We start from the raw sequence: 26,444 nt of genomic DNA on the forward strand, positions 1-26,444 counted from the left end.
TCTTTTAGCAGCTAAATCTTTCTTCAAAAGAAAGTCTAAAAGACGGTGGAGATGCATTGATTGACAGTGGTCTCTGCTGTGATGTTCCTGGCAGCCTAGAGTCTCTTGGTGCTTAGCAGGAAAGCTATTGAGGAGCAGGAAAAGCATGTGCTTTAAGTCTTACAGACCTCGGTTGAAGTCCTAGCTTAGCTGCCTACTAGTTATGCCCTGTGGGCAAGTTATTTAGCTTCCATGAACCTCAGCTTCTTCATCTGTGAAAAGGGAGGAAACCATGTCACACTTGCAAGCATGAGAAGGAGCATATATCGTTTTCAGCACATACATGTAATAAGCCCATTAATAAAGCAAAGCTTGTATTTTTCTAGATTCAAAAATGCTAGTTAGATAATTCTGTAGCTTACCAAGTGGCCTTGTTGCTCACTACAGAAAGAGAAAAAAATCTTCCCTCCTGACAAGAGTGGATTAGCAGCCAGGTTCTATCCAAAATGTCCTTGTCTTCGGTGACATACTGAGAATTTGGCATGGACTCTTCAACAACAGTTTCTTCAATCGTTGCCATTGTAGTTCAGGAGCCTCTAACTGTGGAGGAGGTGGAAGAAAGACAAATGAGCCCCAGGACAGATGCGGCCTGTGTGCTGTGGATGAAACAGCAAAGCAGGCTTTAGCAGTCTTCATTAGCCGCTGCTCCAATACTTCCCGATCAGCACAGTGGCTCCGCTGTGTACAGTGCTGGCACTAACAATGCGTTATTCCCAGTACAAAAATAGTCATTTTACTTATAAATTGTAACACTTTTCCCATGAAAATATCTTGTTTCCCGAGCAGGAAAATTCCCATTCATGTATTTATTTGGCTAACATTTATCGAATGCATCTATGCGTTGGGACATCCAGCTGATTCTGATGCACACTCGAGTTTGAGAACCATTGTTACAGTCAATGGATGATATCAAGTGAGGGAAAACGCATATTGACATATTTTACGTAGCACAGAGGTATCTGGATATAGATTTGCTACCTCTACTACAATTTGTTTCCACAAGGGATTAAAGTGGTTTATGAGATGATGTGTGTGTGTGTGTGTGTGTGTGTGTGTGTGTGTAATAAATATCCAAGGGGAATACAATGATAGTAGAATAAAAATGGAAAAGTACTAAAACCATCATGATTTTGCCATAGCTTTTCCTGATAACCTTCCTGGTATTCAAGCTGGTGGAGCACGCACTACTCGAAGTGGAAACATACTCATCTTACAAGAGTAATAGCACCTGCACAATTAAAGGCAGTTGTTAAGCACACAGTTTTGTTAATACTGACACCTGAGAGGAATTTAACACATGGCACTGCACTCTTTGCTGAGACAGGCAACATCTTGACAGTAAAAACCATAGCAAGTATAAATGCCTATTTCGTATAGTTCCCTTACATAGGCTAGTGGCTTAACATCTAAGAGCAGTTGAAAGGGACAAACAAGGAGGTCAAGTCTGTAGCTCTCAGACAATCTGGCCAACATCTGAATAGTATCATCAAAGATCATATCAGAGGTAGAAATGGAAGGCCTTGAAAAAGTAAGAGGAGTACTCACTTCAGCAACACATATGCTAAACTGGGAATGACACAGAGAAGATTAGCATGGCCCCTGCACAAGGAAGGCATGCAAATTCATGAAGCATTCCATATTTTTAATCCTAAAATTCATATAGAACCAAAAAAGAGCCTAAACTGCCAAAGCAATACTAAGCAAAAAGAACAAAGCTACAGGCATCACATTACCTGACTTCAAATTATACTACAAGGCTATAGTAACCAAAACAGCAAGATACTAGCATAAAAATAGATACATAGATCAATGGAACAAAAAACAAAACCCAGAAACGACTGATCTTTGACAAAGTAAACAAAAACATACACTGGGGAAAGGATACCCTATTCCATAAAAGGTGCTAAGAAAATTGGATAACCATGTGCAGAATGAAAACTAGACTCCTATTTCTCACTGTATACAAAAATTAACTCAAGATGGCTTAAAGGCTTACATGTTAGACCTGAGAGAATAAAAGTTCTAGAAGAAAATCTAAGAAAAACTCTTCTGGATGTTGGCCTAGGCAAAGAATTCATGACTAAGACCTCAAAGATATAAATGCAACAAAAACAAAAAATAAACAAATGGGATTTCAATCAAACTAAAAAGCTTCTGTACAGCGAAAGAAATACTCAGACAGCTCACAGAATGGGAGGAAATATTTGCAAATTATGCAACTGACAAAGGACTAATAACCAGAGTATACAAGGAACTCAAGCAACTCAACAATTTCAAAAACCAAATAACCCCATTAAAGAGTGAGCAAAGGACATGAGCAGACACTTTTCAAAAGAAGACATACAAGTGGCCAATAAGCATATGAAAGAATGCTCAACATCACTAATCATCAGAAAAATGCAAATTAAAAATGCAAATTAAAACCACAAGGAGATACCATCTTACACCAGTCAAAATGGCTATCATTAAAAAATCAAAAAATAACAGAAGTTGGCAAGGATATGGAGAAATGAGAAAATGTCTATACACTTTTGGTGGGAACGTAAATTAGTATAACCTCTATGAAAAACGTATGGAGAGTTCTCAAAGAACTGAAAGTAGAACTACCATTTGATCCAGCAATCCCACTACTGGGTGTCTACCTAAAGAAAAAGATACCTGCACTCATGTTTATTGCAGCACTATTCAGAATTGCAAAGTCATGGAGTCAACCTGTGTTCACCAATAGATGATTGAATTGTTATTATTATTATTATTTTGAGATTGAGTTTTGCTCTTGTCGCCCAGGCTGGAGTGCAGTGGTGCAATCTCGGCTCACTGCAACCTCCACCTCCCGGGTTCAAGCAATTCTCCTACCTCAGCCTCCTGAGTAGCTGGAATTACAAGCACCCATCACCAGGCCCAGCTAATTTTTGTATTTTTTTAGTAGAAAGGGGATTTCACCATGTTGGCCAGGCTGGTCTCGAACTCCTGACCTCAGATGATCCACCTGCCTCAGCCTCCCAAAGTGCTGGAATTACAGGCATGAGCCACCACACCCGGCCAATGATTGCATTTTTAAATGTGGTATATATACACCATGGCATACTGCTTAGCCATAAAAATGAGTGAAGCCATGTCTTTTGCAGCAACATAGATGGAGCTGGAGGCCATTATCTTAAGTGAAATAACTCAGAAAAAGAAAGTTAAATACGACGTGTTCTCCCTTAGGAGATAAATAATGTGTACACATGGACATAAAGAATGGAATAATAGACACTGGAGACTCAGAAGCATGGGAGGGTGGTGAGGGATGAGAAATTACTTAATAGGTACAATATACACTTTTCGGGGGATGGCTACACTAAAAGCCCAGCCTTTACTTCTACACAATGTAACAAAACTGCACTTGTATCCCCTAAACCTATAAAAAATTATATATATAAATATATATTTTTATATATATTTATATATTTTTTATATATATAAAAAGCCAGAGGAGAAAGGAAGTGGTTAGATTTGAACAAAATATGGAACAGGAATTGCAGACTGTCCTAAAAAGCTCGTCTTTGAAGAATGTGCTGCTCTGAGCCAGCTACACCTCCTAAATTGAGATGTTTTCACACTCCTTAACTCTTGCATCTTCTAGACTTCTTTTTTCCAAAGCCTTTTACTTGGTGCATTACATATGCGACATGTACCATACAATCTAGCACTTGATTAGATTCTGACTTGTATTGTTTGCTGATTGTTCACGTTTATGTGATTTATTTTCTCAACTAGACCGTAAATTAGATGAAGCCTATCATTTCCATGATTCCTGTAGTCAGGGAATATTTTAAGAAGGAGGCTATATTTGTACCTACTCTTCAAGCAGGAATAAGAGTTTGTATAGAGAATGGAAGTGAGTATTTTAGAGAGCATGAAACACGGAGTCAATGGGGAATGTGGCATGTGGGGAAGAATACAAGGAGCCCAGTGTCACTGGAGCTGAGCTGTGTGGGGTATGGGGTGGGGAGACAGGGCTGTCTGGCAGATGGACGCCAGGTGAGGGAGCCTCCCACCTTGAGTCACATTCAAAGACTTAGATTATATTGAAAAAGTGTAGCGGGTCTGAGAAGAATTTAAAGTGAAAGAATGGCGTAATCAGGTAACAAAGGTCATATTACAAATGATACTGTTAGCACTATGAAATTGTGTGTGTGTGTGTGTGTGTGTGTTAGATTTGATAAGAACAGTCATTATGGTCTAGTGATTAAGAACATGCTGTGTTCAAAATTTAGTAACTAGGGCTGGATACGGTGGCTCATGCAGATAATCCCAGCATCTTGGGAGGCTGAGGTAGGAGTACTGCTTGAGGCCAGGAGCTCGAGACCAGCCTGGGCAGCATAGTGAGACCCCCATCTCTACAAAAAAATGAAAAAAAATGTCCAGGTATGGTGGCACATTCCTGTAGTCCTAGCTGTGCAGGACAATTCCTTAAACCCACGAGTTCCAGGTTACAGTGAGCTATAATCCTGGGCATCAGAGTGAGATCTTATCTCTAAAAAAAATTTTAAAATTACCAAATATATTATCTCAGACAAGTTATTTCCTCTTTAAAAGTCTGTTTTCTTATTCAGAGACTAGTCCCTACCATATTGGGTTGTTTGAGATTGAAATGAGATCACGCATTTAAAGTGGACAACACGTGCCTGGTATATAGTTATGATTCCTAGAGGCAGAGACCATTCCATTTTTATTCACTTGATATTTATTGGTTACTACTTTGTTTTCCCAACCAAGTCTAGATGAGAAATAAAGAGTAGACTTGAGGGCTTAGGACAGCTGGAACAGAACCAGGAGACCCATGATACTATTCCTAATCAGCTTTGGGAGTAGAGCCAAGAGTGGACACTGGGAATTTGCCATGGCACCAGTCCCATCCCCAGCGACACTCAGCAGCCTCTGTGTGGAAAGACAGAAGGACAGTGGCATCAGTCCTTGATGTATATTGTCCACAGTGAGTGAGGTAGAAGGATCATAGAGCAAGGGACCTGAGGGGGCTAACAAAAAAAGTTTGACCTGCTGTCTGTCCTAGGCTGGCAAGGGAGGAAGTGAAGACCACCAGGGATGGATAGAATGGGAGAAGAGGGCAGAGCTGAGGAAACAGTGTATGGAATAAAGTATCATGAGAACCATCAGAGGGCAGGAAAAGTGGGAGCAAGGGAACAAGAAAACTTATGAGACAGGAAGTTGAAAGTGTAATGTTAAGAATCTTCAATTCTTGCTACAGTGCCCAGTGCACTGCATGTAATAATAGCTAATCAATAAATAGTTGTTGAATTAAAGTCATATGTATTGATTTGATTTGACTTCATGCTCAGTACAGTCAAAGACTATTTGGCTGATACCTTACAGGCCAACACTCTTATCTGCCAAAACTTAATCCAGAAATAAGCTGGCGCAGTGATGCACATCTGTAATTCCAGCACTTTGGGAGGCTGAGATGAGAGGATTGCTTGTGCCCAGGAGTTCAAGTCTGCAGTGAGCCATGATTATGCCAGTGCACTCCAGCCTGGGTGACAGAGCAAGACCCTGTCCCTAAAAAAATAAAATGTAATACAAACAAAAATACTTTAATGCAGAAACAATGAATGTCATCATACTTCCTTCTCTATCACAGCAGAAAATGTTTCAGAAAGTTGACTGGATGTGGATTTGTTTGTTTAAAATTTAAGACTGGGGGTAGAATTCTAAAAGACAATAAAAACCAGTTCCAAAATGAAAACAAGTTAAAAGGGTCAGATTGCTAGATGTGTGAAGAGTCAGAATAAGGCACTTTAAAAATGATGGGAAGACAGAAGCAGAAGGAAGGGGCAGTGTTTGAGGAATTACAAATCTAATTCCCATTAACAGCAACTATTGCAGAGGTCAGGGCAGGCCAAACTCACTGAAGGAAAAATATTCTGTAAGGTTTCAAAAACAGCCGATTGCAGAGATTGTCCTTCTCACTTCCTACATGGTATCTGACCACCCCTCTCTCATGCAGGCACTGATGATAGTTTTCAGAAAGTGAATGTATAATCTGAATTAGCATGCATAATGTATCCAAGCCGATAAATACTTAAATGGGTATAAAGCTGTATGAGGATAACTTAGCCAATTCTGTTGGGGCCACTTCAGAGACTGACTCACATTGGCCCCACTTGGATGTAGACCACAGTGGTGGAAGTTCTGTATGCTCGCAGTTACCCACTGGGCAGGAGGGTCCCCTTTACTTGGATGAGTAAGCTTTTGTGGGCCTGCCCTTGTTCTGCTGCAGATGACCACAGAGTCTCACCCTCTGGGCAGGGAGCCAGGCCTGACTAGACCTACAAGGCCATTAGGCAGCTTCTGTCTGTTTCTTTCCCTGGGGTTCCATGGACTCTGGACTGGCTCCTCGCTTCCCTCCACACACACTCCCTCTGTAGGGCCCGTGGCTAACGCTGCCCACAGTTCAATAGCATCAACTCTGGCTTCCAATGCGGCCGATGTGGGCCCTTCCTTTACTTGACCTTGAAGATAAGCTCACCAGAGTCCAGTGATTCTAGGAACATCCCCACCTAAATTTCCCAAAGTGAGCATCTCATTAGCTCAGTGAAGGCTCTGCATGGATGCCCCTGAGTCCAGTCTTCCATCAGCTCAGAGAATGTGGTGATCACCTTCAACAGTCCTGGCCACAGTGTCATCAGAAGATGCTGTGAGTAGGGAAGAAATTCCCAAAAGCAGGTGTCAGCTGAACAGCTACCACAAAAGGGCTTAATGTCTGCACTTTTGGGGTCTCAGCACTAAGGAAAGTAGATTTGTACAGCAAACTTGGTAAGAAGAGCAACAGCATTTAAAGAAAGAGATTTTATAAGAGAAAATTTGATTCAGGTAAATATATATATGCATGTATGTATATATAAAATCTGGCTGTGAAACAAGTTGTCTAGAATGTGCCAGAACATGTTCACAAGACTACTCAGCTAGTCATGAGCAATCTAGACAAAAATAACTTGGTTTCATCAAAGGCTATTTCCACTGCTTCTTTTCAAGTTGTATTGTCATATTGTTTTGATTGTCATTGTTTTTGTGTTTTTCCATCTTCCATCACTGCTGTCTTTAGGTACCATTAAACAGCTTTATTCTGTCATCATTTCTTCTTTCTCCTAGATTTATCAGTAGTTTGCAAGTTTTTCCCAACTTTTTTTGGAGTAAACACTGATGGGTTTTTCTCTTCTCTGTGAATATTCTACCCCCATCAATTGTAGCCCCATAAGACAGGCTGTCCCCCTGCTGCAGCACCTCCTGAAGGGCACTGTCCATGGCTGGTCAAGGTAACCACATTCTCCTAGCTGGCTCCCAAGGGAATTCATCTGTCCATTTAGCCGAGATAACCAACCCTCTCCTGGAAATCCAAATAAGAACAATTCCATAGGAAGCATATCTCCGAGGTCCCATAGAGTCAGCACAGGCACATTTGAACTCTGTCAGTCCGAAATAACATTAGGAGATTTTATCGTTTACTGCCTGGATTAGCTCCACATAAAAATCACCTCGTAAATCCTATGACATTTTGCTCAACCACCAGTATCAATGATGACCTATTAATCATTTTTCAAAGAACACTACCTTCCACCTTTTTATTCTCAAAAACTGTTATGAAACCACTTTTTAAAAGCTTTGTATGGAGATGCAGGTGATTGTAATTGTGCTGCCTACTGTGACCAAATTGGAGAAGATTTCAGTTGAGTCGTTGGTTTTTTTTTTTAAACAATACCGTATCTTTTGAAAAGGAAATGCCTCCGAAGGCATTTATTTGTAGGAGCAGACTGATTGACAGAGGTATTCACAGACAAAATCAAACTGCAGATGATTAGGACAGCAATTAATGTTAATGAAAAGCCAAAATACATTCTGCATCTATAAAATGGCTCAGCATTGTACTTTGAGTAATATAATTGGCATATTTCAGAATGTGCTTATTCAAAGGTGTTCTAATAGTACTTGTATAATTTTAAGCACACAACACATGAAAATCTTCAAGTAAGGAAGCCTGGAAGAGTGAAAGAACATGACGTTCAGTTATCCTCTGCAGGTACAATTTCAAAAGGTCAGAAAATATCCAAACAGTGGGCATTTGGACAATGTTAACTCACATTCTCACCTCTGTTAAGTTTTCTGTTTACCTTTTTATTTTATTTTATTTTATTTTTTGAGATGGAGTCTCGCTTTGTTGTCCAGGCTGCAGTGCAGTGGCACGATCTCGGCTCACTGCAAGCTCCAACTCCCAGGTTCACGTCATTTTCCTCCTGCCTCAGCCTCCCTAGTAGCTGTGGCTACAGGCGCCCACCACCACGCCTGGCTAATTTTTTGTATTTTTAGTAAAGACGGGGTTTCACCATGTTAGCCAGGATGGTCTCAATCTCCTGACCTCGTGATCCGCCCACCTCGGCCTCCCAAAGTGCTGGGATTACAGGCATGAGCCACCGCCCCCGGCCGTTTTCTGTTTACTTTTACCCAAAAGTGCCATGGTTTCATTTTTTAGTAGTAAGAACCATTTTCTTATTTTAAAAAGTAATAATTTAAAATCATCAGCCTGTTGGGCATTCATCATTCTCAATCTCTGTAGAATTGGGATTTATTATAAGTAAACAGGAAAATTAATTTTGTTCTGTCTGAAAAAAAATGTCATATATGTGTTCAGACTGTGGTTGGAGCATACATGTGTGAGCAAAGAGGTCTGAATCAGGAGACACTGCCATAGCTGGCCAGGACATTGTCCTCCTCTCTTGGCATACTCCTTCTTTTCTTCCAGTCTCCTCTCATAAACTGCTCTTGCAAGAAATCATTCCTTCTTTGAGATCTTTTTGCCCCTCCCCACTCCCACATGTATTCTCTAACTACAGCTAGAGAAATCTTTAGTACAAGTGTGACCATGCCACTGTCTTGTTTAAATTCCTCTAATGGATTACCACCACCTGCAAATACAGTGCCGCATCCTGACATAGCTTCACCAAGGATCTCATGATTTTGCCCTGACTACCTGTCTCACTTAGGAACAGGTGCAAATGCAAGGTTCAGTACACAAAATTACAAAAAGCAAAATAACCGCGAGCTATTTTGTCTCCTCTCTCCACCCATACTTCCTCTGCAGAGCCCTTGGCTAAAGTTGTCATGTGGTTCAATAGCATGGGACTCTGGCTTCCTATGGGGCCAACGCAGGCCCTTCCTTTACTTGATAAGATAAAGAAACAAGATAAAGGTCTATTTTTCTCTCAACTAAACAAAATGCAGAGGTGCACATCCAGGGCTGATATGGCACTCCGCTGTAGGTCAGAACCTTTATCTTTTGTTTCTCTAATCCTCAAACTGTAACTTCCACTTCATGGGAAAGATCACTATTCACCCAGCCCCCACAGCTGCATTCCAGCCAGGGAAGGGGTAAAGAAGGGTATGCCCCTCACTTTAGAGATGTTTTCCAGAAATCGCACATGCCGTTTCAAATTACGTTCCATTAGCCAGCATAGTCACCCAGGCACATCACGGAGAATGGAGAATGTAGTCATTGTTCAGGGCTGCTTGTACTTTTCAACAAGAAAATCCTTTCTTTCTCTTTAGTGGAATGTTATAACCTGGCATGGACAAGCTTCAGGCAGGTGGAGGGATGCCAAAAAGTTGACTTGAGAGACAGAGAGTAGAAGGATGATCATTTAGAGGCTGGGAAGGGTAGTTAAGGGGGTGTTGCTAAGGTGGGAGAGTGGGGATGATTAATGGGTACAAAAAATAGATGCAAGTCCGGATGAATGATAAGATCTAGTATTTGGTAGCATAATAGGGTGACTATAGTCAATAATAATCTAATTGCACTTTTAAAAATAACGATAAGAGTATAATTGGATTGTTTGTAACAAAAAGGATGAATGTTTGAGGTGATGGATATTCCATTTACCTTGATGTGATTATTAAACATGATATGCCTGTATCAAAATAACTCATGTACCTCAGAAATATATACACAAGTAGGTACCCGCAAAAATTCAAAAAAAAAAAATTTAAGACAGCTTGACCCTGAAAAGATTCATGGAGATTTCCTCTTCCTGATGTCTCCTCAAACAAGAACACAGTGCCCCCTGTTCTCCTGGGCAGGGTCCACCGCTTTATTTCTAAAGTAAGTTGTGATTGCCTGCCTGTCCATCCTCATGGGGTAAGACAGAGGAGGGTCTTCAGTATGCTCTTATTTCTGCATGTAAAGAAAAATCAAGAAAAGCAGCTCTAAATAAAGACATGCACAAAACTCAAAATGGAATAAGGACTTGCCAGCTTTGCAAGACTATTTCCCCTTTGTCAGCATTTTCTAATATGTGGTGTGTTTGTGTTTTCCTTGGGTCTAATAAATTACCTACCTTGAAAATTTCCTTTACAGTGCTGGATTATTCTTGTTTTGGTCATCACCTGGACAGTGATAATTCTGCTCCAGGTGTGGGAACTCTGGAAAAACTGTGCATCTCACACTCTGAGCTTGTCTCATGGCTGCAAACAGAGTCAACAAATTATCCAAGCAAAAAAATCAGGAGACATGGCACAATGGTAAAATTGAACTTAGAGGGACAATAAAACAGAATGTTGAAGTCACAATGAACAAGAAAAAATTAGAGATAATCACTGGTAGTCATAGAAACCCTCATGAAGACATGTTGACCACAGTCCCCATCCTTGCTCAAAGAACAAGGTCTGAAAGGCAATTTCCCTCTCTATTTCCAGCAATTGTTACCATCACTTAAAATCTAATTGAGAGGCTAGCATCCTCTTTTTTCAAGAATGCATAGAAGAATGAGAATAGTTATTTGTCTATTTTCCTGTTTTTTCATGGCTAGGTCATGAAGAGCATACATTGAATCCCTAGTGGCCAAAGGGCTTATGACATGGCTCTCACAATGTATCATAAGCCCTCCGGCCACTAGGGATTCACTGTAGGCATTTGGTCATCTTTGCAGCAGCAGGCAAGGAAGGGATATTCAATTAATGGTTTCTAATGATGCTCTTGGTCACACCACAGGTGGCAGCAAGTGGTGCCCATGGATACAACTTATAACCATTAATTAGGAGAGGGAGGAAAAAAGAAGTGACAGAGATAAATGTGCTGGAAAGGGAGTTTAAGAGTAAGGCAAGAGGAAAATGAAGAATGAGAGAAGGAAGAGCAGGACCTCCATAGTAGGTGCCACCAGCAATTGTCTACCCATTGCCAATGGCCTTAGGATTTTAGATCATTTGCCCTATCTCACCAGGAAGTCACAGAATGTGTTTTCTTTTATAATCACAAATTGACCTATTTTCGTTTTAAAATGACAAGACGATAGAAGAGAGTATAAGATTTGTTATAGAAAGGGCCATGGTATTAAGTTGTTTATTTGGCCTTGACCAGAAAGATAGATTTAGCATTTAGAAATGTTTATTGCCATTTTTTATGACCTTCTTTTCCCACCTCATAGAGAAAAAAGATCAAGATCTCAATATCTGTTTTACAAATATAAGTAAGGAAGGAGGAATGTTAGCTTATTTATTCTGGATGCAATTTGTTACCCTTCAAGAAAATAGAGGTGCTTGTCCTGTGCTGAAAATAGCCCAGTTAAATTTTAGTAAAAAACACACTGTGTATGATTAATTTACAGAAATTATCATCGGTTACATCATTTAACTTAAATCATCATTAGTGGCCTTAAACAGCTCTTCATTTGCTCTGCTTGTCCTCAGGTAACATCATCTTGCATGGAATGTTGCTCACATATTAAAGATAATTAAATACTGAATACCTGATTAAAATAATCTTGTATATTTTGGAGTAAACATGTATAATTCATGTTTTCAGCTCTTGCCAGTTTCACATTTTATTTAGCAGAAAATATCTACCCAAGACTCAACTACTTGAGAAGGAAAGTTCGAAACATTATTCCATATCATTTTATATATTGAGATTCTACTATATGTGATCATAAAACTTAGTATGTGTCTATAATCCTAATAGAATCTTGTTTTTGCTTTTTATAAGTCTGTATTTGAAAGGCAAAAATGTCCTCAGTGGAACCTGGTTTGTAGAGAGAGACTTTCTTATGCAATGGATTTTTGCATCTAAGTTAGTTTGTGCCACAGTTTTGCTAAAAACACATACTTAACCCTCTTACATTCTTCCTTACCACAGCCTACTTTTAGGACCATAACTTCATACAAAGCAGTCCCAAGGTTTTCTGTTTCATTAGTCTCTCACCAGTGGACACGTTTTTTACCTAATTGGTTCTTCCTTATCCACAGGTATCATAAGTCCTGAATTCCTTTTTTGTCCCTTCAAGAGTCAGTTTCTGTCTCTCTTCCAGGCAGATTGCCCTCCATCTAAGCATCCTGTAGTCAGCAGGTTAGGCAAACTCCCCAGACTTTACTTCCAGACACGTAGAACAGCCGAGTATCGTACACGTACAACTCACTGTACGATATTGTCCAGTGAGTTGCAGAGTTAGAAGTCAAAGGTATACAGGTCAGAAGGAGTGTTCACCAGTCTGCTTCCTGCCTTGCTCTGAAGACTACTAGTCTTTGGAATGGTCACCCTGATGGAATGGTCCCCCCAACTATTGGGCATCTTTCCTTGGCCTTGCTCAGCCTGGCCTTTGCCACACAGTCATGTTTTCATTAAATAGATGCTACTTGAATCACAATGTGAACCACTTTGGGAAATTTTGCATTAATGCATTAAGTAATTGAGTAAATATTCTATTAACTTAATTCCCACTATCCACTAGGATAGCACTTTGCTAAATACTGGGTGGGTGAAACATAGTCCCTACCCTTAAGGACGTCACAATTTAGTAGACTAACAAATTTTGAGTGACTGTACTGATTAAAACCTTTCATCATTATTCCTGAATGGTCAATCCAGAAACTTGGAGACAGGAGGAAGAAGGGAGCTTCACAAAGCATGGATAGAGATTGCCAACATTGTCATGAGCTCCCAGATGCAGTATATCTCATGGAATAGACAAGACCTGGCCTCTCAAAAATCTTTTTTCATGAAGCCCAGTGTGGGTGTTTTATATGTTTGTTTGTTTTTGTTTGTTTGTTTATTTTGAGATGGAATCTTGCTCTGTCACCCAGGTTGGAGTGCAGTGGCACCATCTCGGCTCACCGCAACCTCCGCCTCCTGGATTCAAGCAATTCTCCAGCTTCAGCCTCCCAAGTAGCTGATATTACAGGCTCCCGCCACCATGCCCGGCTACTTTTTGTATTTTTAGTAGAGACAAGGTTTCACCATGTTGGCTAGGCTGGTCTTGAACTCCTGACTTCAGGTAATTTGCCTGCCTCGGCCCCCCAAAGTGCTAGGATTACAGGCGTGAGCCACCGCACCCAGCACTGTATGTTTTGTTTCTTAATTAAACCACATATCTATCTCTCTAGGAATATCTGAAATGACATTAGTGATATTTTAGAGAGTCACGTTGGCTTTCCAAGATGACTCTTTATATGGCAATTTTTGTATTGTAGGAAGTCTTGAAAGAAAATCAGGCTGTCAGAAGAACTTGGTCAGGCACTGACTCTAACACTGTTTTAGAGTCCAGAGAAAATACTCTGCCCTGATGGAATAGCAGCCTCTGTTAGTTACCAAAGCTCCGGAAGATCCGAGCTTGGAAATGGACTCAAGTTCATGTCCTCAAGAACTTTTCAAGGGCCATCCTTTGGTCATTTTGCCATCGTCTATTAACTTTTTTTTTTTTTTTTTTTTGAGACAGGGTCTTATTCTGTCACCCAGGCTGAAGTATAGCAGTGCATTCACAACTCACTGCAGCCTCAACCTCCTGGGCTCAAGCAATCCTCTCCCCTCTTGAGTAGCTGGGACTACAGGCATGAACCACCACTCCCAGCTAATTTTTTTTTTTTTTAAGACTGGGTCCCACTATGTTTCCCAGCTTGTCTCAAACTCCTGGGCTCAAGCGATTCTCCAACCTTGGCCTCCCAAAGTGCTGGGATTACAGGCATCAGCCACCACGCCTGGTCTTGTGCATAAATATTCAACCAGCAACCTTAAACTAGGAAGAAGAGATATATGATCCTCAAATTAGCCTAGTCAAGCTTACTTGTTCTCTCAGTTTGTTTAGAGAAAGCTCTTGACCCTCGATTGACAGAAATACCTGGGCAGATTTTCTCTACATTTATGATTTATTTGCCATATCTTTACGTTTTCCTGCTCTGAGTAACCTGGAGGGATTGTTTGTGTGGTAAAGTTGTTCCTACAGAATTCAAAAAGGAAAACATGCAACAGAAGACAGAGATATCCTAAAGATACGAGGTGCCATTGGTTTCTATTATTCATCTTAGTGTTTGTTTGTTTGTTTGTTTTGAGACAGAATCTTGCTCTGTTGCCCAGGCTGGAGTGCAGTGGCACGAGATCTCGGCTCACTGCAAGCTCTGCCTCCCAGGTTCACGCCATTCTCCTGCCTCAGCCTCCAGAGTAGCTGGGACTACAGGCACCTGCCACCACGCCTGGCTAGTTTTTTGTATTTTTAGTAGAGACGGGGTTTCACCATGTTAGCCAGGATAGTCTCAATCTCCTGACCTCGTGATCCACCCGCCTCGGCCTCCCAAAGTGCTGGGATTACAGGAGTAAGCCACCACACCTGGCACATCTTGCTTTTTAACTCACATTTTCATTCACATTTATGGAGTGCTATTACTGTGTGCTTACATGGCTGGATTGACACTAGGTGGGGGTACATAATGAGACTAATAGACTGGGCAGCAAGGAACGTAAGCCGGAAGAGAGATCCTGAAGCAAGCAACTCTGTAGGTTCTGGGGAGTGAGTTTCAGATGTGGTGGAAACACAAGAGAGGAACTAATTCTCTCTGCTGGGAGAAACAGCAGAGGTTTCCCAGAGGAACTGAGCCCCTCTCCAGTTCTATCTTTAACAATTAACATGTAGAGACTAGCCTGACCAACATGGTGAAACCTCATAAATACAAAAATTAGCCGGCTATGGTGGCAGGCACCTGTAATCTCAGCTACTCTGGAGGCTGGGGCAGGGGAATCACTTGAACCCGGGAGAGAGAGGTTGCAGTGAGCCGAGATCGTGCCATTGCACTGCAGCCTGGGCAACAGAGCAAAAACTCCATCTCAAAAAAAAAAAAAGAAAAGAAAAAGAAAAAAAAGAATAAGACCCGAGAAGCAAGAGAAAGATACATCCAGTTATTGGGGTCATAGAGGGAAGGAGAGTTATTGTTTCAAATAATTTAAAAACAATTTGGCTTTTTTTAAAGATAGTTTCGTTTTTCTTTTTCTTTTTTTTTTTTTTTGAGATGGAGTCTGGCTCTGTCCCCCAGGCTGGAGTGCAGTGGTGCCATCTCTGCTCACTGCAAGCTCCGCCTCCCGGGTTCAAGCAATTCTCCTGCCTCAGCCTCCCGAATAGCTGGGATTACAGGCACCCACCACCACGCCCAGCTAATTTTTGTATTTTTAGTAGAGACAGGGTTTCACCATGTTGGCCAGGCTGGTCTCAAACTCCTGACCTCAGGTGATCCACCCGCCTCAGCATCCCAAAGTGCTGGGATTACAGGCATGAGCCACCGCACCCGGCCTCCTTTTTCTAGTTTTCTAGCTTTACCTCCACCTTCTCTCCCCACAGGCTTTGGAGTCAGCTTTCCTGCCCCACAGAGGTGACAGAGCTTTTCCGATAATGCGTTCAAGCTGTTTTAGGGACACTGACTAAGTTCTGCCAAAAAAAGAACACGGTCACAGATGGCACCCTCAAAAGATCAATACCAGGCCTGCAGGGTTGCTCACGCCTGTAATCCCAGCACTTAAGGGAGGCCGAAGTGGGAGGATAGCTTGAGCCCAGGACTTCGAGACCAAGCCTGGGCAATATAGTGAGACCTCATCTCTACAAAAAATTCGCCAAGCGTGGTGGGGCCTGCCTGTAGTCCTAGCTACTCGGGAGGCTGGTGTGGAAGGATGGCTTGAGCCCAGGATGTGGAGGCTGCAGGAAGCAGAGAGGGCGCCTCTGCACTCTAGCCTGGGCAACAAAGCAAGACCCTGTAAAGTGCAATACCTAATTTCCAAGAGAAATATTAAAGACTTTGCCCTCTTCTTCATTCCCCCAGATCCCTGCCCAAGACGGGTCTGGAACCTGACTTCTGGGTGTCCATGACCCTGGCGGCTGCTTCCCGTCAGCAATGAAAGGGCTATCGGGCAGCCGCAGCCATCACCACGGAGTCACCTGCGACTCGGCCTGTGACTCACTGTCGCACCACTCCGACCGCAAGCCCTACCTGCTGAGCCCAGTGGAGCACCACCCCGCGGACCACCCGTACTACACCCAGCGGAACTCCTTCCAGGCTGAGTGTGTGGGCCCCTTCAGCGACCCGCTGGCCAGCAGCACCTTCCCCCGCAGGCACTACACCTCGCAGCAAGAGCTGAAGGACGAGTGTGCCCTGGTGCCCCGCACCCTGGCCACCAAGGCTAACCGCATCCCCGCCAACCTGCTGGACCAGTTCGAGCGGCAGCTGCCACTTAGCCGCGATGGCTATCACACTCTGCAGTACAAGCGCACGGCCGTGGAGCACCGCAGCGACAGCCCCGGCCGCATCCGCCACCTGGTGCACTCGGTCCAGAAGCTCTTCACCAAGTCGCACTCCCTGGAGGGGCCGTCCAAGGGCAGCGTCAACGGGGGCAAGGCCAGCCCTGACGAGGCGCAGGCGGCGCGCTATGGCAAACGCAGCAAGAGCAAGGAGCGGCGCGCAGAGCCCAAGGCCCGGCCCAGCACCTCCCCGGGCTGGTGGAGCTCGGACGACAACCTGGATGGTGACATGTGCATCTACCACGCCCCCTCGGGCGTGATGACCATGGGCAGGTGCCCCGACCGCTCGGCCTCACAGTACTTCATGGAGGCCTACAACACCATCAGCGAGCAGGCGGTGAAGGCCTCCCGGAGCAACAACGACGTCAAGTGCTCCACCTGCGCCAACCTGCCGGTCAGCCTGGACACCCCGCTGCTGAAGAAGAGCGCCTGGTCCTCCACGCTCACCGTGAGCCGGGCCCGGGAGGTTTACCAGAAGGCCTCGGTGAACATGGACCAGGCCATGGTGAAGTCCGAGTCGTGTCAGCAAGAACGCTCCTGCCAGTACCTGCAGGTACCATTTCTGTCAATGATGGAGGCTTAGAAGTAGTACCTGGCATGCTTATGTGGGCATTTCTCCTGGTTCTAGTCTTGGCACTACTCTGAATTTTCTATTAAGATAGGAACCTGTGCAAATTATTTGGCATCTCTGTGCCGAATTGCTTCTGTCGGGAAAATGAAAAGAAACAAATGCTACCCACCTCATCGGGTTATCTTAAGATACTAGATATCCAAGTGCTTTGGAAAGCACTCCTATGGAAAGGCAACCAGTTATTATGGCCTTCCTCTTTTGTCTGAGGAATCATAGGATGGGAAAGAGAGGAAAGGGAAGTCTACAGAGAATGTTAAAATAAGTCCACCTTTCTTTAATTCAAAAATAAGCCACGATCGTTTGAATTTTGGAAAGTGTTTCATTAGATCTATTCAGGGTTTTGTGGGATAGTTTTTATTGTGAAATCCTGCCTGAAGCTATGTTAGAACACTGCGATGGTCATCACCATAACCATCAGTAACTACACCCCGACCTGAGCTTCCACCTCGAGGGCGCAGCAAATCAGGAAGACGCCCTGTGCCCTGAGGATGTGGGGAGCTAGCCAGTTTGGGACCTGACAAGCACAGCTGCAGACACCCAGGACAACAGAGAGGAGGAGGAAAAGGAGGAAGGATCAGAGAAGTAAAATACAATTAGTATCAGCGTGTAAATCCCACACACTTACAGAGCCACGGCAGGCTGCTCTTCCCCTGCCACTGTCTCCTTGTGTTTTCCTCCAGTTCACTGAAACCAGATGTCACCTGGATAAAAATATAGGAGAGAGGTGTTTTTCTTCCCTACCTCCTTGCTGAAGTATTGTAATTTTTCCCAAGGCACATTTTTCCATAAGAACTCTCATCTTTTCCTTTTTCAGAATGTCTTTTCTTCTCTGTTCTCTCCTGGTAGCCTCATCTTAACAAAAAAAAAAATTACTGAGCTCTAAAAGTATAACATACCCACTCCCATTTTACACTCCCACCTTAAGAACAAATGCAAAGAAAAATTCTTCCTTTGAGGAGTTCATCTTTTTTGCTCCCTTTGAACTCCTCCTGACAAATCTGACTCCCTCGGGAACGCCTCCATCAATCCCTGAGAAGACCCGAAGCTGGCAATCCCTGGACAAGGGCAGTGCCAGAGCCTGTTCTTGGAGTTCAGAAGAAGCCACCAGCACATGGACAGTTTTCATACACAACACACAATTATGTGGTCAGTATTTCCCACTGAAGCTGGTGTTGCCTAATTTCCCGTAAGGTTGCTACATGTTAATAAGTTATCAAGAACTATAACAATTTCAGAGCTCAAAGAATCATTTAATCCACTTAGCATATGAAAGAGTAGACACAAAGAAAGGTAAATACTTAGTGGGTTAAACCATTAGCATGTGGCAGAGGTGGGACTAGAACACAGTCTCTTAACTTAGAGAAATGGCCATTACGAAGGTTGCAGCTGAAAGCTCTAGAAACTCTTTAAGAACATAAAGCTCACCCACCACTGAAAGTAAAGTATTTCGATAAGGATATCTGTCTTACAAAAAGTAAGGAGTAAAGAGATAAAAGCCCTAGAGTACCACACATTTTGTCTGCAAATGTTCTATGACCAGTGGCAAAAACAAAACAAATTGAAAGGAAAAAAAAAAAACAACACCTGTCCTTAAGTAAGTAATGATGAGATTAGATGAGAAGTATCAGAGTAAAGGATGCTGTGCATGGATCTAGCATGAGCCTTTGTTAGTAATGAAATGTTTTCATTATATTTGCCTATATGCCTACATTCTTCCTACCTTAGGTTCATTTTTCTTTCTTTTTTATACCTTTTTGGAGTCGCAATCTCAGGTAGTGGTGAAAAGTGGAAGGATAAGGAAAGAAAGAAGGAAAGTGATATTAATTGAAAATCTACTATATACCAGATGCTATAGCAAAGGTGTTCCCATTTCTTATTTCATTTAATCTTTGTAATAATCCCGAGATTACTGAATGTAATAATATTCTATGTTTATAAGAGAAGAAACTGAAACTTAGAAATATCAAGTGATTTAAAGCCCCACAATCTGGAGGTTGTACAACTGAGATTTAGACTCAGGTCTGTTTGATGCCAAAACCAAGCTCTTTCTAATATGCCCTAGCACAGACCTGAAATCAAGGGCATGAAAAATGGTGAGCAAGGAGAAAATAAAATCTTTAAAATAAGCATATTATTGTTAAAGTTTTTCAGTAAAATGAGAATGAAATCTTAAAGGCTTAAGTATGGGATTTAGTAGTAGCATTATTGGATCTCCTACTATAAAGATTTGGAAATTCTATTTTCAAATTATTTGCCTTCTTTAAGTCATTTTTGTAATGAAACATTTGAGGCTTACAGAAAGATATAAAGAAAAAAAAACATAAAACACCCATGTATACATCACCCATCATACAGAACTAAAACATTCACTACAGTGGATCACACACACACTCGTATTAATCCCTTTACTTGCCTTCTTCCCCAGAGTAATAGCTAATCTGTCTTTGACACCAAAGCACCTTTATTTTCAATTCTGAAATTATTGAAAAGTTGGAAACAGTTTAACATATTCTGTCCTACATTGGGCAATAATTAACCAAGCTAGTTCAACCTTTTAAACTAAACTCCAAGTTAATCCTTATTAATAGATATTGAATTTATTAAGCTTCTATTTTATGCAAGGCTTTCAAACTAGTGGAAAAAATCTATATTTCAATGTTAGGAGGTAGTATTTTAGTAAGAGAATTAAATGTAAAACTGTGTACACCTCCCAACCCCTGTGCTGAGGCTGAAGAGATGCTGTAAAGAAAGGGAAGAAAGAGCCATATATTCATATAGGGTCAGAGGAGAATAGAAAATACCTCCTGAGAACTGGGCTCCTGCTCCCTTCTTGCTTCTAGGAAATGAAAAGAGGATCTGCCACCCCGTGCAAGCTCTGCTGAGGAAGATAGGGTTAGCCTGTGCCAGCTAGCTCCAAGGGAGTAATTTCATCTATAGGCTCATTCTTAGAAGTAAATTTGGGAAAACAGAGAGGGAAAGAGGGTTTCTTGGAGTTCTTTTTTTTTCTTTTTTCAGCTCTATTGCCTTAATTGCCAACTAATATTGAAGCTGGATTTACAAATGGATTTAACTTCAATATTAGAGATTTAGTAGGCAAAGCACTATTCTACTAGTTCCAAGAGCGTTCTAGTCCTTATTTGCTGCTAACTAGTAACATGACCTGGAAACATGCTTTCAGTTCTCTGGACCTCCTTCCTCTGCTAGAAAATGAGGCACTTGGTCCAATAGATGTATGATCTCAGTACGCATTTTCAAACTCGTAAATTACATGTGTCAGAGTACTAATTAGAACTATTTTCAAGAGTTGGAAGTCCCAGGACTCTCATTTCAGAGATGCCTACTGTATGTTTTTCGGATGTTATCTAATTTGCTCTTTAAAATTCTAGAGATATTTCACAGTTGAAGAAGCTAACATTTCGTAAATTAGGTTAAGTAACTTGCCCAAGGACACACAACTAGTATGTGGCAACATGTTGGGTCTAAACTGATTTGTCTGCCTTCAAAGTCAATATTCATTTACTATGCCCAATCTCTACCTCCTCCAAATACAAAGCAGAGGAAGGAAGCAGTGTATATCAAATATCTATTATGTGCCAGAAACCGTGTATATCTCATTAAGCACTCAAAACAGCTTTGTAAAGTATTATTTACTTTAGTTTTATAGACAACAAAACAGGCACAAATGCTTAAATCATTTGCCCAGGGACACGTAAACAGTAAGTGGGGGAGCTAGCACTTGATCCCAAATCTATCCAACTCCATAATATGCTTCAGTAATGGAAATGAGTGCATATTTTTTATTTTATTACTTGATATATTTTGTGGTAAATCTATGTGTGCACTTGATCTCATATGGGTGTGACAAGTTAAGAGGGCATGGATATGAAATTAGACTAACAATGAAACAACTGATTATGTCCCTAATTTGATTCAAGACTAACAAAGATGAAATTAATAATCACCAATAATAAAGTCTAAATACTAGCGAACCTCTGCTTCTCTCTTTGCAGAATTATCACTTAGAATTAGCTTAATTTAGGCCATTGCCATGATTCTATAGAAAATGAGAAGTCTATAGGTATTTAGCCTCTGCCTGACATTGACTTAGGAATCGAATACTGTAGCTTGAAATCATTGCAAGTCCCAGTTAATATGGTCAATTGTATTATGAGTGATAAGTGCTCACTCACAAGCTGTCTGCAGTTAATAAAAAAAGGGACTCCTTTTTTTCCAATATTGTTATTTTTAAATGTCAAGAATCAGATGTCTGCTGTTTAGAACTATTGTACCGCTGCCAGTGACTGTCTGTATTAGGGTTGGGAGCAGGAACATGGATTTGAAGACATTAAAACTGTTTAATTCTCAGTTGAGATGTGGTTGGCTCTTATACATTTGGAATAAAGCATTTATGGCACATCTCAGGGTAAGTGCTTAATAGTTAAATAAATAAAATAGGAAGAGGTTCAGAGATAGAATAAAAGGTGGTTTTTGTTGTTGTTTTGTTTTTGCTTTTAAAAAGCAGAATGCTTAGTTCTGTTTATGCCTCTTTATGTAAATGTTGTATGTTGAGTGACTGACATATAAAGCCATTCAGAAGAGCAAGATTTTAGATTTCCAACTGTTAACCTGAAAGAAAAATCCCTTCAAACAGTGTATTTTGCATTCATTCAGCCGTAGAAACAGGAAAAGGGAAACAAAACGCTCTCTCCCCGGTAGAAGTGGAGAGAGAGAGACAGAGGGAGCGAGAGAGAGAGCAAGACAGACCGAGAAGGAAAGCACTCCCAGAGATGAAATTTTAGGAAAGCAAAATGATCGACCTTTTTAAGGCTGAGTGGGTTTCTTCAGTTTGTGTGCAAGTTTCAAGAAATGGAAGGACTGACCAGGTTTGGGTATAACTCTTTTATTACTTTGTATTTGATAATAGTGTGTTGTTGATTTGGATGGTTTTTGTGGTAGGGAAAGGAAGGCGTAGTATTTGTGATTTTATTTCTCCTCTAAATAATGGCTAGAGAGACTGGAAGAGCTGACAAATTAATGTATGTACAGATAGTAAAAAAGCAGGTGGAGACATCAGATATCTACAAATCTGTGTCTCCACAAGGGCTTTATAAAATCTTTAACTGACACATGATCTCCTTAGATCTGCTAGGTGCTGTTAGAGGATATTATATGGCTGGTGATTGAAATATGATCGGTTGTTTTCCAGGACCAGGATTCTAAATAGTTACTGTTCCTTTGCAAAATTAACATTTATGATGATTGCTCTTTTTGGGGGTGGTGGTCTGTTTAAATAAGGCACCACACAAGATCACTGAGGAAGCATTCATAAGCATGAATCCAGGATCTTTTAAATACAGGTAAAATTATTTTTTCAATAATCCGTTCAAGATTATTTCCATCTTTGCCCAGTGGGAGTTTTCTTTCCCTGGCTGAGTTTTCCTCCCTCTTGTGTTAGAACAATTTTAAGTCTCCCAATTCAGTTAAAACTACTTTACATGCAATTTATGAAAGTGCTGAACAGTTCTGCTAATGACTTTGGCTACTGGGATGTTTCTTTGCTGCCTTTTTCTGAAATCCCATCCACCACATTCATTGATGATTTTCTTTATTTTTAATTTAAATTGCCTTAATAATCCAGCAAGTGAATGTCAAGGTTCCTGAATGGATTTCCTATTGGGTTTGCACAATCTTTTCCCTGTTTTTCACTGATCTTGGTAGAGATGCCCCTCTTCATTCATAAAAAAATGAGGTTGCTCCTGCCTGGTGCTAACTTTGGATGTGGAATCAGTGATCAGCAGCAGAATTCTGTTAATTCTCTCTCTCTGATTCTCTTTTATTCTCACTATTGTCAGGTCCAATTAATAGAGGGAAAAAAATTGACAAAACACTGTGAGAAAGCAGGGGTCCAGAAGGACTCAGTGGTAGTAAAGGGAAGATCAAAAAAATATAGGAAATCCTTCTTGGAAGTTATTAAAGAAACTTTATTATTCTTGGCCTCCAGTTTCATTGTTTTCTAAAGACATTTTTGGCAACACCAAAGTGCTTAGTTAGCCACAGTCAGAGGTTTCTGCCTGTAACACACACTTTCTGATCTCACACAATTCCAATCTACTAATTAAAGGCATCGCATTAGTTAGCAAAGAATGAAAGAGAAAAACTAGCCTTGGATCTCTCAGTGGCCAGTAGATTTCATTTCCCCTTTTTCCATTCTCCTTAGAAGACAGTTTGCTTGATTGCAAATTAAAGACAGTAAATCAAGGTAATCATTCACCATTCTTTAAGAGAACTATTCACCCACAGTCTCTGGCCCACTTGAGATCATGTCATTATACAGTTTTACACAGTGATTTGTGAATGGTAGAACACATTGCTCTTTTGTGTCAGGTTTTTTAGGAACTGCTAAAAAATACATGCAATATTGCCAAGCTGACTTTAATTTGTAATTAGATTATGTTTTCCACCACTTTGGTTTTAGGTTCAAAGACAACAATCTGTCTTAGCAGGTTATTGCACAGGGAGAATTTTTTTTCACATTATTTTGGTAAATTCATATTTGTTTTTCCAAATTCTTAAATTAAAACCACAATAGGGAATTGCGTTAATTTTTTTCAATGTCAGATTTATTTATATTCAACCCAGTCCTCTATGTTTATAAACTAAAAGGTAATGATGTAAAGAATCAATTAATTACTGTTATACAGAGATAAAGGAGAAAATACTGTGTAAAGAAAGGCATAACGTTTATTCTTACTGTCACTTTTGACCAAATTCTTGTTTTTATTTTTATTTTTATTTTTTGTCTTGGAGAGCACTCACGTGATTGAAGAAAGACCTCTTCTGATTCCCTGATCTTTTAAATATAGGAGTATTTAGGACTCTCATTAAAAACTTTTTGTTTCATTTGCTAAAGTCTAGCAATATGCCTGCTTTTTTTCCATTTCTAAGATATATTTATACAATGAATTTTCTGGGTATGTAGGTCTTTTTGTGTATATTAGGTCACCGTTCTCTGTCAACTGGAGTTTCTATTCATTGTTTCACAAAATTAGGAAACTTCCCACAAAAATCAGGCTTGTGATATCACAGAACTGTCTACGAAGAAGAATTATGTGGGCCTGGGGTTACTGCATGCCAGGTGCATGTGTGCAGGTTTATATATACACGTTCTATCTGCATAGGTATCCCTGCAACAATACTTCTAAAATATGCATTTATACACATGCTGTCTTTGATCTCTGATTCATGAACTCAGATCCATTTTAAGAGTTGCCATTTCACAAAGTCCATGGAAGAGGTATGACTATGAAGTGGAGAAACAGATTTTTCACAGACGGAAAATTCATTACTTTGCTTTTCCACTGATTATATTGAACTTCACCTTGGACCATTAGTGTAGACTGGTTAGGGATGTCCTGCTTCTCTGGTATAAGAATAAAGAGGTTTTAGTCCTCTTAATAAGGGGGCATCCAACAATCATAAAAGGAAATGACTTTTGCTCTCCTTAATTTTTTTAACCACAATTTAATATACACTTGCAAGATTGTCTAACTCCTCCCTGATTTAATTCTCCGAGACTCTAAAATCATAAGATACATAATTAAAGGACCAGGCAGAGTTGGGTTTTTTTCCCCTTAAAATGACAATTTTAGAATAGTAGAACCTCCTGATCAGAAGGTCATCTTGTGTAGCTTCACATTCACACTAATCTCCCTGCAATGTGGACATTGTATCTTCCTATCTATTTTTCATCTAATAATCTCCTTATAAAAGAAGGCTTTGAAATTATTTAGTCCAATTTCGTTTTTTAAAAAGAGAAAAATCCTAAGGAAATACCTCGATGAAATCAGTAATCTTGTCAGTGGAACCTGGCACTTGCAGGCTCCCTGCCTGGCTACCAGTACTGTTCTGTTCCCATTATGTTGTACATATTCTATTATCCATTCTCATAACATCCTTTTAAGGCAATGGGACCAAAGCATAAGGAAGCAAAGGGAGAAGCGACATTATCTGAAAGTTAGAGTTGAAGCAAGTTTGTGACTCAAAAGTCTCAGAAGAGGCAAAGATAAACTAAATAATGCCTGCAATTATTTATTTTAACTTCCAAAGAAAAGAAATTGGTATGTTCCTCCTTTTATGGATGAGTTTTCCCTGCATCATGGTAAACCACGTAGCAAAGGAGGACGCAGGGAGCAGAACACATTAGGATATGTGATCTTTAGGGAATTTGCTCAGAGCCCTGGTTAGATTTTGAAGACAGCATGCATCCTTCCAGCATCTTCCACTCCTTTGAAATCAGCATCCCTCATCTTACTTCTCCAGGATAAAAATTAACATAGCTGTTACCGTATTTGCAAAGGCCAAACTTTATTTTATAGATAGATAGATAGATAGATTAGATAGATAGATAGATGTATTTATGTATAAAATACGTATGGTGTGACAGGTAGGAATTACGTATTGGAACAATGGGACCATGGGACCAAATATATTAAATGGGAGCAACTGCAGCAAATCTGAGAGGAATAGTGTGCAGGATACATACGCTAAGAGCTACAAGCTAATCTCTTAGTTATTGCCCCCTACATGTAAAAGTAAGTGATTGGAAAGGATTTATCTCTAAAATTGGAAATGCTACATGAAACATTGTAAAGTGGAATCAACATGGGTACACATGGGCACAATAATATCACATGTATGCCTGTAGAGAATCATATATATGTGTGGCCACTTGCTCTATCATTGAATGTTTAGAGGTAAAGTTTCCTTAATTTTATGTGCACAAGAATCACCTTCAGAGTGTCTATAAAATGAGGATCTCTGGCATCCACCCAAGAGATTCCGATTTCATAGATATGGGATGATTCTGACAGTGATCAATCCCAGAACTGCATTTTAAGTAACCCAATTCTAGGGAACTGTAAGGCTTAATTTCTCATTGTATTTACTGAAGGGGGCAGTAGAGCCTAATAGATGAAAATATGGGATTCAGGAGCTCTGACTGCAAGCTTTATTGATGCTGGCTTGCTACATGATTTTGGGCTCTCTCTACTTAGTACTTCTATTTCTACATCTGTAAAATGGGCATGGTGATATGACTGTGTTTGCTTCAGGTCTTAGAAACAAATTTAACTTCAAATTTGAGAAATAAATGAAAAATACAGTGTGAAAATATTCCAAGT

The 26,444-nt window shown here is 40.7% G+C and overlaps 1 protein-coding gene and 1 non-coding gene across 10 annotated transcripts in view; both read left to right on the forward strand.

Annotated features, from left to right (window-relative positions):
- DLGAP1 (DLG associated protein 1) overlaps nt 1-26,444 on the forward strand; it is a 972,556-nt gene that overhangs the window by 570,301 nt on the left and 375,811 nt on the right. For 4 of the 9 annotated variants that reach the window (XM_054537679.2, XM_054537682.2, XM_054537681.2 and 1 more), the window contains one exon: nt 16,159-17,187. In XM_054537679.2, coding sequence (XP_054393654.1) covers nt 16,231-17,187 — 957 coding nt within the window. In that variant the 5' untranslated portion in view covers nt 16,159-16,230. The other 5 variants (XM_054537687.2, XM_054537690.2, XM_054537685.2 and 2 more) reach the window with 3 other exon arrangements.
- Nucleotides 1,577-1,683, forward strand: LOC112130037 (U6 spliceosomal RNA). The gene has a single exon (XR_002912349.3). It is a non-coding gene; the product is annotated as a U6 spliceosomal RNA (small nuclear RNA).

Source organism: Pongo abelii, chromosome 17 (assembly GCF_028885655.2).
Source record: "Pongo abelii isolate AG06213 chromosome 17, NHGRI_mPonAbe1-v2.0_pri, whole genome shotgun sequence".
In the NCBI taxonomy this organism is placed as follows: domain Eukaryota; kingdom Metazoa; phylum Chordata; class Mammalia; order Primates; family Hominidae; genus Pongo; species Pongo abelii.